Source organism: Triplophysa dalaica, chromosome 11 (genome assembly GCF_015846415.1).
Source record: "Triplophysa dalaica isolate WHDGS20190420 chromosome 11, ASM1584641v1, whole genome shotgun sequence".
NCBI classification, from domain to species: domain Eukaryota; kingdom Metazoa; phylum Chordata; class Actinopteri; order Cypriniformes; family Nemacheilidae; genus Triplophysa; species Triplophysa dalaica.
The window spans coordinates 23,498,145-23,515,660 of record NC_079552.1 but is presented as its reverse complement, the minus strand read 5'-3'; the positions used below and the strand labels follow the sequence as shown (position 1 = coordinate 23,515,660).

At 39.2% G+C, this 17,516-nt stretch overlaps 1 protein-coding gene across 1 annotated transcript; it reads right to left on the bottom strand.

Annotated features, from left to right (window-relative positions):
• Window positions 1-2,398: 2,398 nt before the first annotated feature.
• Window positions 2,399-15,713, bottom strand: chs1 (chitin synthase 1). Its single transcript, XM_056761381.1, has 19 exons — window positions 15,638-15,713; window positions 12,956-13,091; window positions 12,652-12,837; window positions 11,188-12,278; window positions 11,011-11,106; window positions 10,763-10,927; window positions 10,473-10,620; window positions 10,322-10,387; window positions 9,947-10,181; window positions 9,201-9,401; window positions 8,429-8,713; window positions 7,971-8,150; window positions 7,354-7,894; window positions 6,619-6,752; window positions 6,161-6,504; window positions 4,568-4,678; window positions 4,259-4,476; window positions 2,633-2,699; window positions 2,399-2,551 (listed from the first exon to the last, which is right to left on the bottom strand). The coding sequence occupies exons 1-19, from the start codon at window positions 15,682-15,684 to the stop codon at window positions 2,480-2,482; spliced, it is 4,323 nt and encodes a 1,440-aa protein (XP_056617359.1). The 5' UTR covers window positions 15,685-15,713; the 3' UTR covers window positions 2,399-2,479.
• Window positions 15,714-17,516: the final 1,803 nt, after the last annotated feature.

Genomic DNA, 17,516 nt, shown 5'->3' with positions numbered 1-17,516 from the left:
TCGGGCATCAAGGCAGGATACACCCTGGATGGAGTGCCAACCCATCGCAGGGCAATAAGCAGAAATAATTTATTCAAATAATTAAAGACAGGCTTAATTTAGTTTTTTGTTAGATAGTGTGCACTTCCCAATAAAGTTTAGTCATGAGAAGGTTAAAGAGGTTATTTTGTTTTTTGAGGGATTTTTTTAAAATAAAGTAATCAGACCAGTAACTTGATAACTTTTAAAAGGAGTAATCAGTTATTTAATTACATTTCCAGAGTAACTTGCCCAACATTGCCAAAGACAGAAAGACACGTATTCGCGCCATATGATCCCTTTAAAGAAACACCTATAGGTGGCTGCCCTACTAAATCCTCTCTTTTTCTCTTTTTCCAGTGGGTTCTCCACTGTCTCCTCTCTGATGTCCTCCACAGTGTCCTCCACTGCCTCATCTACTGCCTCCACTACTGTCTTCACCACAGTTTCTCTGAACTGGCCACCTGTACAGGGAGCTTATCCTTCAGAGCGAAGCATGAAAGAACGCTCATTTGCCTCTTCCATGACATCTTTGAAATAGACAAATGCAATAATTGTCTATTTCAAAGATTTCAGGGAAGAGTCAAATGGCAAATGAATATTCCATAATTATTTAAATATTTTTATAGTTCCTTCTGAATCTGAACTACTACTAAACAAGTATCAGAATAGCTGCTGAAATTAGCAAGAATTCAACCGGCTAGCTATGCTAGTTCACATACTCTGGTCAAACTGTTAGCTAACCTACCAGCTGCCTGGACATGCCCCAGCAATGACGAGATGAATTAATGTACTCATAAGATATGGTCTTCTCCCACGTCGATCAGTCTGTAGCCTATTCACCAAACCAAAACTAAAATGCGTAGAAGCAGACAATGCTATAATCTCTCAGTTTTAAACAAATAAAATTGCCTGCTCAATCAATATTAAAATTATCAAGATGATATTTCCACATAATGTTCTTTACTTTATGTTTGAGGATTTTATGTACAACAGCAAAGCACACCCACACAAATGATTTTAGCTGGGCTTTCACATGTTGGGTCCCAATGCTGTGACGGTAGGGTTTGACAAGAGTCCTAACGCCATCTAGGGGACAAAACATGAAACACCATAGGCCGAAAAAGTGAGCACATGCTTTCGACATGAGAAGAGCACGTTATTTTCATCTGTCTGGACACTTAAAACACACGTTTCCACTGCATGCCTGGTTGACCTGATTACTCGTTCATAACGTGCGTTTATCTCAAGAAAACTGGCCGTCGAAACGTTTTTTGCAGATAAAACACAAGCGGTGACTCCAAAGCACACGTCGAGTATGCACTTATAAGACCTTATAAGTGCAGTTGAGTGTAACGTTTTATAACCACCTCCGATGATAATGGGGGTCTCGCACTGGCAAACTGAAACATTTGTGAACTGCTGTTGAAACCAGTAACTTTGTATTGGCACCTAATGTATTATTGCTCCTGTCTCAACTATCGCTTATTCCTCCTAAACTCTTTGTAAGTCGCTTTGGATAAGGGTGTCTGCTAAATGTCTAAATGTAAATGTAAATGTAAACTGCTCTAAGTGCCAGGTGTTAGACGTAAGCAGATACATTGTAAATTCCTAATTGAGGACCACCTGTAGCACGCATAATTTTTTTCTCTCTTTTGTCCACAAGAGAGCTTTTCCCCTCTGTGTACAGTCAGTCTACCACAGGGGTGTCCAATGTCGGTCCTGGAGGGCAACAGTCCTAAAGTTGAGCTCCAATTTGGCTCAACACACCTGTTTGGAAGTTTCTAGTCTGCTTTGTGAGACCTTGATCAGCTGTTCAGGTGTGTTTGATTAGGGTTGAAGCTAAACTTTGCAGGACACAGGCCCTCCAGGACTGACTTTGGACACCCCTGGTCTACCACAACTTAAAAACTTGTACTGCACAGCTGTATTGGAAGCACAGAACTTTTCTCTGACTTTCTCCATGTGTGAGGTAATTGCACCTGAACCAGCCAAAGCACACTAAAGCCCCCCTCCTCACTAACACTAGAGACAACGATTATTGACAAATTTGCTTTTAATGAAGATGTTAACGTAATACAGGATGAAAGATGAAGTGAAAATGTGTTTTTTTCTGGCATGGCAGCAGTGCAATAAACTCGGTTCACAAAACCATGAAATGAAATATTACGAAGGAGTACAGTTATGACACAGTCCTCTTTGTTTCTTAAAATTTTCTGATGATTTTTCTATAGAACTTGGGAATGTACGCCATTTAATATTAGACAAAACAAATACATATAAAAACACGAAATAAAGTATTCAAACAGTCAAAATATAAAAGGTTATTAAGGGCATGTGACAGTTCAACTTCTGCTTCATTATTAGATGTGTTGATGTGTTGCTTTCTGATGTGTGCGTATCTCGTAACCCGTGACTGCAAATCAATATGAGAATTAAAGACATGAGATTAAAAACAGTTTTATAAGTCATCACTTGTGATAATTAGACCATTTGCGAAATGATTTTCAAGGGTTAAACCGTCATCGTCCTCCTGCGGGGAATAGAAAGCATTGATAAGTCATATGGCAGACTGATATACAGTTTGAAAGCTCTGAATCCCTCGTGGAATTACCTCATCTTTTACTTTGTAGTCTTTCTCTGTGCCTCTGTACGACACAACGTGGATGAGAGTGTATACTCTGCAAAGAGAGAATGTCACGTTAAACATCCCATTTACAACAATTTATAACGTACAGGCCCGGTTTCACAGTCTGAAATGAATGTTTGAGTCATCTTAAGGGGTTGGGGGTGCCACATTGTTTCCTGAATTCTGACTTCTACACTGTTAAACGTGTTGTCTTCTCATGCTTGACATTGTCAACTTGTCAAAAAACGAGTTGTATAATGTGGTATTCTGAGCTCGATACACTCCCCCAGAGTTCGTATAGGTTTCGGAAAGTTTCTTTCCAACATGAAATTCAGTTTCGTAACATCTTTTCTTAGTTTCTGATTGGTCAGTTCTCACGGAAAAAGCACACCCATGCGTCAACTTGCTAGAGCTAGTCTTTTATAAATGTTTTCGTAAGCCATTTTTATAAAAGCTACTTATATAGCCTAAATGTCTGTGAAACCCGGCCATAGGCAATTATTGTGATATATGAGCTGACTTAATATCAAAGGTGTTTTTCAAAAAACACATGTGACTGGAAAGTCCATAACCATCCTTAGGATTGGGTTGTTTATTGGGGCTACTTTCAGACTTTGCTTGGATATCAATGATAAAGGTTTTAAAGCCATTGTGTTGCAGACAACTCGTCTCCTGCAGAAGTGTGTGCCATATGGTTTCCAAACAACATTTCAGCATTCGCCGGGTCCATCAGCTTAGTAAACAAATTCACATGAATTGCGCTACTCACGGGTAGCCTTGTACAGCAACATATTTACACCACTAGTAACAGACAATTTCGCTTATCATCCACATGAGGGAACCTGTGAGCAAAAGTTCTACAGTGTCGCTTTAGTGTCATTGACACAAAAAAGCACCGTCAACCTCCAAATCCTTTATGAGCAAGAATCGCTTATATTTCCAAAACCTGCAGCAGTCAAACAAGCAAAAGTGTGTATGTCTGGTCAGACCCTGACGTGGCACTAAGCACTTTTCCATGTCAAAGAACTTTCCAGTGGATGTTTTATTTAACGCACTTAACGATCAGATCCAGACGTATCTACGCACACTTTATAAACACGGCCTCTGATTTCTTCCTAAAATGAACATCTGAACTAGACAAAATATTTATAACTGCATTTTATGCTAAATTTGGAAAAGAAATCGTTGTAAAATATAAAATAAAAGAAAGCATTCACTTGAACTTTTTTATACATGTCAACATAACAACAACACTATGTTCATGGTTTAAAACCAATTGGAAGTAAACTGTTTGTATTGCTAGAAAAGTATTGGTTTAGTTTTTGTTTTGCGAGACAGAACCTTGATCTGTCAGAATTGGAAGGTTCTGTCTGCATGTGAGCTGTTCCAAAAATCCCCATTTACCAACCTGATAGAATTTTGATATTGTACATTAAGACTTTAGTTTCTTAGTCTTTATCCATGTATAAAAGACTTGTTCCCCATGTAATCTATTGCTACATGGAATACAAAAACGTTGAAGCTCTCAAAACTGCTTAGAATGCTGATAGAACCTTATAAAACTCCAAGGTGGCGACTACTGCTGTTAACATATTATCGTTTTGATGATACCTGTGGTATAGCATAGCCAGGAACTGAACGATCAGAAGAACGGCAAATGACAGCAGGAACATAAGACTCAAAGGTTCCACCTTCAAGGGCTCGTCTGACAGTGTACCATTTGGGAAGTATTTTGGAATCTTGATGCTTAGAACATCACTGCCGATTGCTTGAAGGAAGAATGTGGCTACAACCCATAGGACATTGATTATGAAGTACAAAAACACAGCCTGCAGAGGAGAGAGAACAGGTTTTTGAAGTATGAGTTACTATGTGGAATAAACGGACAAGTAAGATGATGACTTCATCTGCAAACATTACCTTGTTACGCAAAGACTTTAGCTCACGTCTCACATCTTTCTTTTGAGCTTCGTCAACTTCTATGGGCTTCAGATAGCGCTCTATCAACTTCTTCCAGAAATCATCTTCATCCTGTTTATGTTAGGAAGAACTTTTCTTCATTTACTTAAACATTTGGCAATTTAATAACCAACGGTAATGTTTGTGTATAATAGAGACATTTACAGTTCTGTGTGCGGTGTATGAAATCAAAACATTTACTTGTTAATAGTGAGCTTTCACGCATGATTTGACCAGGCAATCAGTCATCCTGAAGCATCATTCAGAGACGCTAGCTCACCTAACTCTGACCCTACCAGACCCCGAGACTGATAACAGGTTTAACAGAATCTTAGTTTTCTTTTTTTAAATATCCCTGCTGGTAAAGTTGTATCTACAATTGTGCTCAAAAGTTTACACACCCCTTGCAGAATCTTGAAAAAGCTGAAACATTTGGAAGAATAAGAGGATTTTTGAAAATGAAAGTTTATTTTTAATTGAGTCCTGCCCAGAGCAAGTTATTTTACTAAAGAAATGTTAACATAAAGTTCACACTAAAGAATAATAACAGAATTTCTCAAAATATCCCAGAGCAAAAGTTTACATGTCCCTGATTCTTAATACTGTATGATGTCACCTAAACAATCAATGAGAGTTTTTATGTTTACTCATAGTTGTTCAAGGGTTTCTAGTTTGTCATGAGTCATTAGACTATCCACTGATTTTAAAAACAATCACACAGGTCCTCCACAATCTTTGCTTTTTCAGCAGTTCTGTATATTTGACTCATGTCCAGCAGTAACTGTGTGATGTTGAGATTCATCTGTTTACATTGAGGACCATCAAGAGACTCCTACAAAACTATTACAATAGATAGAAAGATAAAAAAATATTTAATTTTCCTGAAAAACACTTATGTATTTCTATATCTTCCGAACGACATTAGTGAATGAAAAAATAAGATGAATAAATGAAACAATGACAATTTACACCAAAACCATTTTCAGAGGTTCTACACCCACTTGACTTTAAATGAATGGTGTTGACTTTGTGGGCAGCACTGAATGATTCTATCTATTGTAATAAACATAAAGGTGACATCACACAGTATTAAGAATCAGGGATATTTTGAGAAATTCTGTTACTATTCTTTAGTGTGAGCTTTATATTAACATTTCTGTAGTGAAATAACTTGCAGGGCAGGACTAAATTAAAAATAAACCTTCATTTTCAAAAATCCTCTTATTCTTTCAAATGTTTTAGCTTTTTCCAGATACAGCAAGGGGTGTGTAAACATTTGAGCACAACTGTATATATCTGTATTTTTATCTGTTTTTATTCTGTGTTAGTGTTGTTTGAATGCACCAAGTTCTGAGAGTAACGCAATTTTGCCGAGTTAGATCCTGTCAAATAGTTTTATTTTAAGGATAGAAAAGGGGGCTTATTGTGGTTAAGTTTTATCAACCTCTCTCAGATTTACAGGTACTTAACAGTCCAGAAACAGATTCCCCATGTAAAATCGCATTGATCGATCGTAATGTGTTCCACTAGAAGTTGTTGTACACTTAAGTTTACCTCAGAGAGTTTCTCAATCTGTGGAGCCACAAGCGTCCTCTCAATGCCCCGCTTGACACGACGCTCCAGTCTCTCCATGCGATTAGTCTTAAGGATGCGTCTGGCAGCTTCATTCAGAGTGTACTGCAGTTCCTCAAGCTGACTTACGGTCAGTATGTCCTCAGGGCCCACCTTATCCCTCAGTTCAGCATTCAGAGTGTCTGTGAGCATCAGCACCAGCTCCTCACACAGATCCTCCTGGTTCTTGTTCCTCAAAGTGTATCGGATCTGCTCCTGAAGGTTTCTCTTTAGGTTGGCATAGGTCAGTTTCTTCAGGAACACATCCCTCACAGGTTTCACCCACTCTGTCCAATTAAAGAAGCAACTTCTTAAGTATTTCTACGACATTTATTTTTCACAATGTTTATTCTTTTAAAGCATACTAGACACACATTACAAATTCAACAGTGAACTCTTACCACACTCGGGCACGACTTCTATTGCCATGTCTTCAGGATTACTGTCATCATCGTTATAATCATTAACATCATCTTCATCATCAGAGTCATCGCTAAATGAATCCTTTTTTTTCTCGCAGCTTCTTGAACTGCCGCTGTAATGGATTTTGGAAAGGGTAAAATTTTAAGCAATCATTTGTTAAAATATATCCTTCTGTTGTGTCCCCTGAGAATATACATGTGTATTTTCTTTTGTTTTACTAGCATAGCGTGATCTGCCTGCCTCCATTACTATAGTGATGTAGTACCGGCCCACGTGATGTATCCGGAAGTCTATCGCTAAGCGGCAGCAGTAGCAGCAGAGTGCAAGTGCTCTCAGTCATCCGTTTCTAGAGAGATCTCTTTTTCTTTTCTCCTCTTTGCTAAGCCAAATCTGTGAGTACTTCTTATCATTTAATATTAAGGTAGTCTCTATTTTATTCCCGGTAAAGTGGTGGCTAAGTTAGCTTCATGCCTATTACTGCCGATTGTTTACCAGCTCGTTTGCATTTTATCATATAGATTACCCGTGTTGTTTTTTTCACTTGTATTTGGATTTAATTTCAATATGTAACGTTATTTCATCTGTATTGTATTGCAGTTTCACAATAATCTCAGTAAACTTTATGGAAATGAATCATCCGTGTCCTGGAGTTTTTTGGGAGTGTTTAAACTGATTGGAACGTTCTGAAGCAAACATTGGTGCATTTTCTTTACCTTCTTTCAGAGTCAGAGTCAGTGTCGTCGTCCTTGCTGCGCGACAGGTTCTCTTCGGACTCGGCTGTCTTATGCGTCACCTGTTTGTTGTGGTCCAACATGTGTTTGTGTGTGTTGACGGCGTACAGGTTGTCATGACTTATCTGAGACAGGAGCTCAGTCTTGACAGCAGCTTGTGCGTTGGGATTGACAGCCTGTTGAATTTGCTGAAGGACAAGGTTTTCAGTCTCCTGGGTGATTTCCATCTTCACATCCCAGCAGCAAAGTCTACAGTCTCGATTGCAAACGACACCAACTCGCTTTTGGTGCTCGGTGCCTTTGTTGGATTCTCGAGTACCCCAAGAAACATTGTCCATGTTGACAAGGGAATATATGGTGAGGAGCAGATAACCACTGGGAATACAGATGAAGTACATGAGACCGTAGATGATCAAAGTGAACTCCTGAGGGTGAAGGAGGGCTGTCACCAAGTACATGATGGCACTAGACACCAGGAAGAGTCCGGTAGGAGTTATAAATGTTCCTTGTTTAACCATGTCACCTAAAACCAGAAATCTAATCAGATGGAATATCAACATAGAAACAAACAATGTATGGCAGAAGAACTCGTTGATTACCGATAATGGCAAAGAAGGACGCAGTCATGAGGAATGCATAGATGACACTCATGATTGCAGCGATTGTAATTTGGAAGTTGGTTTTGGCTAAAAAGCATATGATCATGTAAACAATCGGAGGTATAACTGCTATCACTATGGATAGAGTGCCTTCAACTCCAAAGACAAATTGGAAAGCTCCTAAAATGGATAAATAAGAGAAAAATAATTGTTTAACATGTTATCAATCAGGATAATCCAAGAGGATTTGCACAAGGGTATTTTATGACTTTACAGTTTAACAGAATCCTAAGGAAACTGATCTATGAATGCAAATCAAATGTGTACTTTTGAACGTAAATCATAAAACGTTTTAAAACTCTTTAAAACTGACATGAGTCACTTAATTGTTTTTCTCAGCGTTGTAGGTTGGTAGGGATAATGGTAGATGTGAAAGAGATTGTTTTTTTAAGGTTAACCTGCGATCATGAGGGTGACAGACGCAGGTCCCAGGATTGAGGACGACACAGTGAAGATCTGATATAAGATGTAGAGCATGGAGATGGAGGTGTTCCTCTTGACTGTTTCTTTTCCGCTGTGGAGCAGGTCGAGCGTGTTGGCTAGCGTTGAAGGACCCCATCGACGCCTTTGGTTGTAAAACTCCTTGAACTCTTGTGGTGAGTTGGTATAAGCATCTGAGGCGGCATTATACTCCACCCGCCAGCCCTGCTGCAGGAGCAGAGTGCACAGCCAACGATCCTCACCTAAACATGTGTGGATCAACCAGATCTACGTTTATTGAGTCAATATTGTCCTAATGCTGCATTCTTTCTTTACGAAATGATTGTAAAAAAAAGAGAGAGGTACACAACCGTTTGCTCTTTTGTAGCAATACCCGTTTTCGCGGTTGTGTTACGACTGCCACGTTAAACAAGCCTAACAGATAAGTAACTTGCCAAGTTTAAACTGTATGTTTGTGGAAATAAGCTGACAAGGATATTGGGGTTAGCGCATGTAAGTGCACTTTATACTCCCTGCATCGGTCGGATGCTACAAAACCCTTCAAGGGTCGCCCCTCCACTGGGAGGATGACATGAGAAAACACTAGAAACAACATACCGGGATAAATTAAATAATTCCTTAATCTAACTTGACTGTGATTTGATAGTTTAGCAAGCAGTTGTACAATTGTTTTGAACCATCTTACTGATAAAGACTCAAATAGTCCTTCATCAAACATTTATACAGTACCTTGATCATATTGCACATATTCAGACGCTTTTGATGCTGTGGTGGTGTATCGCTTGAGAACGTTGTCATCCATGAGTGCAGATCCTCTGAAGAGGCTAAAACAGCCTGGACTGCACAGGACCGAGCCAAACACATGTTCGGCTGTCTTCTGAAGCCAGTGACCCACCGCATACTCAAACTTCTGATACCATACCATCGGCCCTAAAACCACCCAAAACAAGCCGTTACTGCAGTTCCCAAGGGATGAGAGCCCATACATCCATCAAACATTTTGTCAAATCAATTCTTCTCATAAGTGTAACAAACGCAGATGAGTCTGTGTGCTAAACACTAGTATTGAATTTTGGCAAAGGGATTGATGGAAATGAACTTGCAGTGGCCCTTAACTGCAGTTGTTGATACTACAGTTTACAGTTCCATGCCATGGTTTTGCCAAAGGTACATGGTTACAATCCTTTTACGTGGTTAAATGTCCTAAGAGGGATTTAAATAGCAGACAGACTTCATTGAGATTTTCATTACAACATAGACCTTTGTTTATTGATTTTTAATTTACTGTCAATTAACTGGTCAATCACAAAGATCATAAAAAACTGTGAACACAGAATTCCAGCATTGTGTTTTGTGTTGACTATGCCTTCTGCAACAAATAGTGCATTTATGTAATATATATACAGTATGTGTGTGTGTTTATAACTACAATGTTAGCTTTTTTCTATTTCCCATACGTGCCCTGGTGTCTTTACCCATTCCTGTCGGGTGGATTCGTCCGCAGGCAGCTCCCACAGTCCTATACATTCTAAGCCTATCGACAAGCAGTATCAGGGCGGATGGGTGAAAGTCTGTGTCTCCGTCCAAAGCCATGATGTATGTGTTGTCATCAGATATATGTCTTCTCTTGCTGTCATTATCATGAGAAGGAAGGAGATAACTCTCGCCATCTAATGATATGAGACTGGCACGGCATGGGTTGTTCTGTCTCTTTAAACCAAACAAAGAAACACACAGTTAACGGCAGGTTCTGCACTGAGGTTCGATTACCTCTGTATGAGCAATGATACTTAGAAGAACACCACTGAGCAATGTCTGAAGAATTACTGAAAAAAAACAGACAAACGCACTGTGATTTTCTGAGGGTTTTTGACGTTATATCCTTTCCAACCGAGCAGATAATACAGGTACATGATCTGAAAGGAGAATAGACACACATAGGCTTTCATAGACTCAGGATTTATCCTCATGATATGGAAGGCTTAAGTCGGTGACGCTCACCTGGGACCATCTCTTTTTGTTTCGAATCAGTGTTTTGTCTTTCAGGTGAACATAAAGCATATTTCCCTCTGGCATTACAAACATAAGACGACCACCATACGGCGCTTCGATGATAGAAACCTCATCCGGCTCTTTATTTGTAAACACTCTGTCGGCAAACAAGGAGAAAGTGTATTTAAACAGCATCATTGCATTCTTGCTTGATGTTTGTCTGCTGATGTGCAGTATATACAGTAGAGTTTATATATATATATATATATATATATATATATATATGAGAGAACGCCAACCTGTACACCTCCACGACAACATCTATAAGGTCATTAACATATGTGTTGACAAGATTCTTCTCTGTGTTCTTTTCTTTCATAAAGGCGTCGTCTACATAAATATGACACTCAAAGTCAAAACAATCCTTGTGTTCTTCCTTTGGATCTCCTCGGTATCTGTCCAATCTGAAAGCAACCGACAAACAAATGTGATTCCTAGAGCAATACCGAAGCAATGATATAGTACAAAAGCATAACTGTACAAATACCTGAACATAGAGGTCAAGATTTTCAGCATCTCGTCATATGTTTCGTGCCACATTGTAGCACAGAGGTAAATCACACAGTTTTCCACTTCTTCACTGCTGCGCGACAGAAAGAAGACGAGAACAAGTTACGTTATGAATTAATTCGCATCGTAACGTAAAGTGATCGCCTCACTGTACCTTCCTTGCTCCGTGTTTCTCGAACGGACGACTTTCATCTTGGTGTTGAGCAGCAGAGAGAGGTCAATGAAGGCAGATTCGTACAGGCGCCGCACGAAAAGCTGAGACGTCCTTTCGATTCTTTGCACCTTCATTCTCCACACGTAATATGTGCAGGCCATCAGGCCGAGCCACATGCAGACCCCCTCCAGCACCAGCATGGAGAAGGGCCAGATTTCGTTTGGACTGTTTAGCGATGTCTTGCAGATACTGTTGGAAATCTCCAGCATTACCAGCATCACAGGAGTATAATTTTTTACCTTGACATCTGCAAGTTTGGAGCAAAATGGCCAGAAGGTGTTGTTAACGCCTACATAATTCTGGACGGTAGCCACTTCAGAAAAATAGTACAGTTTTTCAGCTTGCGCCAGGAAAAGCGTTATTCCTAGGATTAACGTGGCCGGACCAGAGAACGAAACGGGCAGAGCAAAACTGAACCTGACGGCATGAATTTTGCAGGCCACGACTCCGAACCAGTGACACGCGGCGGAGCAGAAAGCCTGCAGGAAAAACAGCACCAGGCCGATCTGAACTGCGCCTTTGGCTTTGGTGAACGCCGACCAGACTATCGTGGGTTGGGACATCAGGCCATAATACAGAAAGTACACCCCCATGGTGATGACGATTCTGATGAGACTGGTGACCAGATAAACCATGTCTTTAAAAGCGTCCAGGTCCCTCAGCATCTCCTGAATGTTGTTGCTGGCTTGAAACAGATTCTCCCACCAGTTCAGAGAAATCAGCAGTGATGCCACGATGGCGATCCCGATGTAAAAGTAACCGTCCGAATTTTGAGATGGGACGTAAGAAGAAACTCTCACGTAGTGGTCCACCCCCAGCAGAACGTAACCGCTAACCACCAGGATGATGGAGCAGATGGGGTAGATCATCATCCATCTCTCCCGCTGCAGGCGAAAGACGATCTGGAGCACGGACGAGAAGATGCACACTCCTCCGGGGATGCAGAGGTTTGTGAGAATGTCGAACTGAGGCATCACAATCAGCACCAAGACGGCGGTTCCCAAGGCCACCAGGCTCTCGATGGCGCACATCTGCAGGAACATTCACAACAAATCGTGAGACTTCTGTGGTGGCATCTGTTGATGAACCAAGGATTTACTACGCAGGTTCTAGCAGACCATTTCTAATCTTTAGTTTAGAAATGATATTATATAGAGTAATTATAGAAATGTATCCACGCTGGCCTGTTTCCAACTGGTGGAGCTGATGACGAGCTTCAACAAGCAGCTGATTCAGCATAACTGATTCTTCTAGCACAGCGCCCTGTTTCTTATTAGATTGTGGCATTGTGACTTTTAGTGCTCTTAGTTCACTATGTTCTCAAGGTATGCGAAGGAACGTTCTCTAGACAGAAAGTATATGTAAACATTGTGTTCATTCATCTATTATATCAACTCAACTCACGATTCCCATTGTCTTTTTTTGGGGGGGAACGTAGCTCTTGAAAGCACACTTCCAGAGAGACTTGAGGAACACAAGGACGTTTGGAGTCAGAAGGACACACATCAACAGAAGTGTGTAGAACTGACGCTCCACATCGCTTCTCAAGGACTTTGGACTGCATAGAGTTGTCAGAACCAGCAGAGAACCCTGTCACAGAGATAAACATCGGGATTGGACCACAGCACCAACACAACAGGATAATAGCAAGTAATGGAGTTTGGTGATTTGGTGTAGGTGAATGAGTGCCGGTATATTGACATTTCACCTTGCTCATGACAGCGCTGGCCAGCACCAGCACACCCACGACAACAGCCACCAGATTCTGTAATAGTGCAAAGCATCTTCTCTTTTCCTCCTTCTCAGCTCCGATCGGGTTCAGCTGGAAAGGGTCCCATGTGTCTCTGTAAAGATGTTCATAAAGACCCAAAACTATATCAAAAGTGTACAGTATATATTTATATATAAACGCTTTTATTGGACGGACTGACGGACAAACGTGCATGGCCCGAAGTTAACTTCCAGTCTGTGTTTGGTTATAATAAAACAACTTATTTTCTATTTCATTTGTATTCATATTCACTTATTGTATGGATTAAAACTCCTTGAATTAAACTATTCAACAGTTATTGATTCTTAGCAGAGTTCCACCGGAAGTGAAGTTTGGGTCACGTAACGTCATTCTGAGGACTTCTAATAATGTTAATGAAGGGTAATTCCATGAAAATGTCAACGTTACCAGGTTTTTTTTTTTTTTTACGTTTTTTACCTTGGTAACAAAACAGATTTTAGCATTTCGTGGCTCAAATACCCATGTGAGATCTCTCTTCAAGTTTGTAAAGCATTTGTTTATTTTTAGTGCATGATTTTTCATAGTCAGGTAAGAGACATTTTTAGGATTGTCACATCCATAACGCTTCATATTCCTCATAAATGTACACATGAAAATGAATATAAAGTGACTATTTGAATTTCTATAAAGAGATGTCTCTTCTCCATTCATTGGTTATTATTGCTTCAGTATTGTGCATTTTATTTTACAGAAATCCTACAAAGTTTGTCATCTCCCAAAAGACGCATCCTTTTTGTCACATCCATAACACATGTTTATTTCCCTTTTTTTAAATATATATTTTTGGATGTTTAGACTCTATCAACACGGGTTCAGTAAAATATGAACAGATGGTAATCGTATATAATCAATATAATCGTACAAATTCATTTTCTGAGCATTTTTATGTCAAGTCCATAACGCAAAATGTCACGTCCATAACCCTGGAATGGCCCTGAGGATGTGTTTCTGACTCATTTTGAAGAGGAATGTGAGCCTTTAATGCTTTCTCGAGACTCATTTATAAAGTGTGGCATAGAAACACTCCTAAATTAGATTTAGGATCATTTCTCAAAGTGCGTATCTGTGATTCATGAATGAATGAATGTAGGTACAGAAAACGTGTGTATGCCTCTCTATCAGCTGTGAACTCTATAAATCGTCAATGATCTTATATGTCTTAAATCTTAATGATCTCCGCCCTTTAACAATGTCTGATTGATGTTAATGATACATGAAAGAGCACCTGTCAACATTACGACTGGCAAGAATATGGCGTATATTTCCAAAAACCTGCAGCACTCTGACAAAAAAAAGCGCGTACGTGCCCGAGGTGGCACTGAGCACTTTTCTATGTCCGACTGTTTTTATAAATCTGAACGTTCCTGTGGAATTTTGCGCACTCACAATCTACAATCAAATCCATGTGTATGAGGCCCTTGATCTTTTACAGATGAACTGAGACTGAAAATGTCACCCGCTATCTTCGTTTGAATAACACATCTGACAGACGTTCTGGGTTTCTTGCCACTTCAGGTAGACAAATGTATTTGCTGATATGATGATTTACAGTACATTTGTTCTTCAGGGTGACTTGGATGGTGAGGTATCTTGTATGCAAAGGATGTGAAGCTATATGCTGGAAATGTAATAATTTACAATACTGATCTCACGATACGCTGAGTTTTTTAAATGACCCTTAAATGACCCTTGCTGTTTGTTTTTGTAAATACAGACCACTTCATATGACGTAAAGAACGGGGGATCAACGCCGGTCCAGAAGTGTTTCTAAAGCTACACAAACGTTTAAACAAAATACAACCAACAGAACATTTATAACCAAATTAAATTGTAATATCTATATACAGAATTTAAGATTACATTTTGTATGTACCATTTGATAGAAAAGAAATAAAATCTGAAACCAGTGTTTATGGTTGGTGACAGGTGCTCTTTTATATGTCGATGACATTAGTTAGACATTTTTTACAAGGCGGAGATCTAAAATGAATGTGCATAAATTCAAGATCATCGTGATTAATTGATTTCACTCATCTAATGATTGTTTTCTGTGCGTGCGCTTGTTCTTTCAATCTCATGTACGCACTTTGAGAAATTGTTTCTATGCAGAATTTGATCAACGAGGCCCAAGGTTTTGACAGAATAACAGATGTCTGTGTGTGTGATCCATTCAGAGTTTTGTCCTTTTGAAACACTTGATTAAGTTTTGATTAAAAAAAAAGAAAGACAGAAAAGAAAAGAAAAGAAAAAACTGCTAGCTTGATATAATGTCTGTAATGGAATGGTGTAGCTTGATGTGGTTCTTGAGTAATCACGAAAATCCTGAAAATGGACCATGGTTTTACTACAGTTAAGACCAAATAAACAATGGTTACTTTAGTAAAACCATGGTCTTGCCAACACCAAACAAACGGTTCCTATACAAAACCGTTGTTCAATTCACAGGAGACTATAAGATCTACAATCCGTAGGTAGTCATGTTCGACAAGTGGTTAAACAGTTCGGTTGAGAAGACTGACTGTGCTTAAATAAAGATGTTGTTCGTCAAGAACACAACAGCGTGTGTAATGTAAACCCGTGTGATTGTGTATGGGTCACCTGTGTCGGCCCTCTCTCTTGCGTCCCCTCTGCTTTAGTTCCTCCATCTCAAAACCCTCTCACGTTACTCCATTCAGCGGTGGACAGGTATGAACTGCTCAACAAACTGAGCTGAATTAAATCTCATCTGAAATATCTCTGTCTTCATCATCATAAAAGAGTTCAAAGATCTCAACATCCTTATTACAGCACTGATAGGAAACCTGTTCTCCACCTGGACCAAAGTTCAGCGGCACGTACAACATCTATAACATCAGCTCCAGAGGGAAATACTCACATTCAGAAAAGAGACAGATTGCCAGGAAGAATTGAAGAATCTTATTTCACCTTCATGAAGGAGGGGAAGATGTGCTTACATCTGTAACCTGTCAGCTAATAACTCAGTTGAAGATTCAGGTTTTAAGCATATAGTAATAGTACAATAAAAATAAAAAAATACTGTTGATCATTTCACTTTTTACTGCTAATGTAAACATTTTCAACACAATGTTCGGATCAGCAATTACAAACAGTGCTCTTGTTATTTTAGTTGAATGTTCATAAGTGGTGAATGTCATAACTAGAATATTCAGAGGTCAGTAGTTAATGTAACCATGAGAAAGATTATCACCGGCGGTGACGTGAAACACGAAACTGTGAAATACAGTTCATCTGGCCTGAACAGCAGCAGTAAAGCTCTGTCATGTCATAAACCTCACATGAGCTCAGGTGTGTCATTAAAAACAACTTCAAATATGAAGAATAATGTGAACAACTGAAACCTTCATAAACGACTTAATTGAGTTATACAGTATGAATGTGTTCTTGCTGTCAGGTCCAAGGTCAAAGATGAGCTAGAGTTTTATTACAGTTTATGCTTATGAGAAATGATGCTCTCTTTATCACACTGTAAACACGCCTGTAAAAGATAAAGTTTATGTTCAGCTGATTAGATAGACACCCATGTTTATATTTCCCTGCAAGCGATGACCAGACGCTTTGTCAGACTTTCCTTGGATGGCAGACACAGCATTGATTCATTTTAGTACTGATATTTCATTAATATGATAAATGTACTAACTAAATGAATGATGATGATGATATTGTTGTCACTATAAAGTCATTGGAAAATGTCATGGGATTGATTCCCTTTAAACATACATAACGATACAAAATTGTATCAGCCTGTATACACAGTAAAAGTCACGTTGGATAACAGCGTCTGCCGAATGCATAAATGTAAATCAGCGATCCGAATGGACTTCTTGCAGCCTCGTGACGTAGGCTACTTCCGACCTGAACTCGTACTTGTATAAACTATGGGCTGTGGCTCCCTATGAAACCTAAAAAGTTCAGACATTCTCAGCGACATAAGAAGAAATATTCTAGACATCACTAGGTACAAAATCTTCAAAATATGTGAGAAAGTTAAGGCTGGTGAACGATAGTGTTTCATGTATTTCTCCTCACACAGCTCCGTTACAGACATTTCACGGCTGAACGCAAATCACAGAAGTCTGAAGGAGACTAACAGGGAATCATAGCAGCACTGTTCGGATTAAACAACTACAGACTTTAAATACAGCCCTGTTTCATGCGTGAGAGACCACAAACACACTCGAGAAATGTAATGCTAGTAAATGCATTTTATTATCAATAGCTATAAAAATTGTAGTTATAACGTTGAAGGATAAATGCTAGAAAAAAATTGTGCAGTTAATGTATTTATTTTCCATTCAATCTGCTCAATCTGAACAGTGCTTTTTTTTAACTACTCATATTTGTTAATACTTTGCAATGTGAATGAACGTCTAATAATTAAAATCCACATCATTATATGATGTCATGTTATTGTCAATGTATGAAATATAATCTTTAAAACTAAATCGTTAGGAAACAG

Bases quoted from the DNA above. Each gene is read 5' to 3' on its own strand.
- chs1 (XM_056761381.1), bottom strand. From the start codon at position 15,684: ATGGAGGAACTAAAGCAGAGGGGACGCAAGAGAGAGGGCCGACACAG. The intron at 13,092-15,637 runs GTGACCCATACA...ACATCTTTACAG, and splicing joins AAGAGAGAGGGCCGACACAG to AGACACATGGGACCCTTTCC. The intron at 2,700-4,258 runs GTATCATCAAAA...CTCTCTTTGCAG, and splicing joins CTGGCTATGCTATACCACAG to AGTATACACTCTCATCCACG.